General features: G+C 42.8%; 1 protein-coding gene across 2 annotated transcripts in view; it reads left to right on the top strand.

The window, feature by feature from the left end:
- sos1 (son of sevenless homolog 1 (Drosophila)) overlaps positions 1–2,500 on the top strand; it is a 34,033-nt gene that overhangs the window by 16,762 nt on the left and 14,771 nt on the right. For both annotated transcript variants that reach the window (XM_043252956.1, XM_043252955.1), the window contains exons 10-11: positions 719–1,010; positions 2,028–2,394. In XM_043252956.1, the coding sequence (XP_043108891.1) occupies positions 719–1,010; positions 2,028–2,394 (659 nt within the window). The remainder of the gene's footprint in view (positions 1–718; positions 1,011–2,027; positions 2,395–2,500) is intronic.

The raw sequence follows: 2,500 nt of genomic DNA, 5'->3' as shown, positions 1-2,500 counted from the left end.
TGTGATTTCTTCGATCTTGGTTTTGGTTTTGAAGCTCTGTTACTCTTGAACGGGGAGATCCTTTGACTTCATCATGTGGTTCAAAGCAAATGACGCGCTTCGAGTCGACTTTTACCGGCTTTAATTAATGCAGAAATCATAAAAGAACAGCCCACCGCTGTCCATGAAATAACAATCGTCCAATTACTTCTAGAGAGCCATAAATAATACTAAAGGGGGAGCTAGAGATGAACCTTTCCTCTGGTTGTGATGAGAACACCCTCAAATCCCAGCTCGGAGTGTGACTTTATATTCATTATATAACTGAACCTTGAATTTGGTTTGATCAGCAGCTAAAATACTTAAACATGTGCCTTTGTCCAAATATATATGAACCTAACCGTACAATAAACATGTAATACAGTGCATGTATTTATCAAAAAGCTGCTCTGTGGAGTTATTTTCTGGTTTAAAAGCTGTCCTGTTGATGTTCTGCGACGTCTTTCTATGGTTGAATCACTGCCTGATTTATTATATTCATGATTAAGTTGTAAAAGAGATCATCAGAGACGGGAAAGAGCCACAAAAAAGCCATGTGATTGAAACTAACAGAATCTGTAATCCGAGACCGCTTCGTGTCAATCTCAGGCGTTCAGAATCAGCTTGAATCTGACTTTGATTTGAGCTCCTCAGCCTGATTGAGTGGTGAATGTTTATCCCTGTGTCTCGTGTCTCTCAGCGAGTCGGCGTGCCGCTTCTACAGTCAGCAGATGAAGGGCAAACATCTGGCCATCAAGAAGATGAATGAGATCCAGAGGAACATCGACGGCTGGGAGGGCAAAGACATCGGCCAGTGCTGTAACGAGTTCATCATGGAGGGGACGCTCACGCGGGTCGGGGCCAAACACGAGCGCCACATCTTCCTGTTCGACGGCCTCATGATCTGCTGCAAGTCCAACCACGGCCAGCCCCGTCTGCCCGGAGCCAGCGCCGCCGAGTACCGGCTCAAGGAGAAGTTCTTCATGAGGAAGGTGCGCTAGGAGAACCTAATAGTGCTAATGACTCGACCGCTTCATTATCCTAATTACATCTACACACAAAACATGAGACGGGCTCAAATCAACACTAAAAACTTTAGAAATAGATATTTGATTTGACTCAGCACAAAAATGTATTCCTCGAACATTTAGGCTACGATAACAGAAACTACGAAACACAGACGATTCTTTTAGAAACAATGAAAGTCATTGGTGAGCATAAGAGCTTAGTTACCAACGTCAGAAGAAAAAACATGCGTGAAATGTGAATTAACGTCATTAATAACGTAACGTGTGTGTCCTGTTCAACAGTGAAAAATGATTCAATAATCTGTTTTCAGCCGAAATGTGGAAATGTAATTTTTGCCGTCAAAATTAGTCAACAAATATTGCTCAGAAATACGTAATAAAAAATATAAAGTCATTAATGTGTTTGCGTTGAACAGACATTACATAAAGTAGCTTCAGAAATACTTTGATTCAACACTGATATATGGTGTTTTAAAATTGTTTATTTTTACTGAATATTAAAACAATGAAATATAAAACTAAAGAGAGAGAGTCGCTGAATCTTTCTTTGAACCAATCCGTTCAAAGAGCCGGTTCACTCAGAAAGGAAGCAAATGGCTCTTTTTATGAGCGAGTCATTGAATCATTCGCTAACTTGATTCATTGATAACTAGATTCGTTCATTCAGTCACGCGTCCTGCATTAAGTTGAGCGCTGTGAGAGGTGTAACGTTTAATAGTCAACCACACTCCTAAACCCTAAACCAGAGGAAACTAAATCTATAACAAAACAGAATTATCTATTTCAACAAAAAAACTGTATGGCATTTCTGCTAATTCTGGGAATGAAAATGTAGAGTTATTCATTGTAAATGATCTGCTCTTTCACGTATATTACTGTAAAATTACATGTACTGTCCAGTAGTTTTTTACTGTTAAATTTACAGTAATATCTCAATATTAAAAGAATCACGGGTCAGAACGCTCGCGTCTTCTTCAACAGGTCCAGATCAACGACAAGGACGACAAGGAGGGCGAGTACCGGCACGCCTTCGAGATCATCCTGAAGGACGGGAACAGCGTGGTGTTCGCCGCCAAGTCAGCGGAGGAGAAGAACGGATGGATGGCGGCGCTGATCTCGCTGCAGTACCGCTCTACTCTGGAGCGCATGCTGGACACGGCCATGCTGCAGGAGGAGAAGGAGGAGCAGATGAGGCTCCCCGGGGCCGAGGTGTACCGCTTCGCCGAGCCCGACTCCGAGGAGAACGTCGTGTTCGAGGAGAACGTCCAGTCCAAGTCCGGCATTCCCATCATCAAAGCTGGAACGGTGCTGAAGCTCATCGAGCGGCTGACCTTCCACATGTACGCTGGTGAGTGAAGAGATCAGTCACACACAACACGGCTGCTTTCATACGAATACTTCAAGATCTTTACTGGGCTTTACTTTACGTTAATGCTGTCTTCATGAGCAGAATA

This window comes from Puntigrus tetrazona, chromosome 11, assembly GCF_018831695.1.
Source record: "Puntigrus tetrazona isolate hp1 chromosome 11, ASM1883169v1, whole genome shotgun sequence".
NCBI classification, from domain to species: domain Eukaryota; kingdom Metazoa; phylum Chordata; class Actinopteri; order Cypriniformes; family Cyprinidae; genus Puntigrus; species Puntigrus tetrazona.
This window is presented reverse-complemented; position numbering and strand designations above follow the sequence as displayed.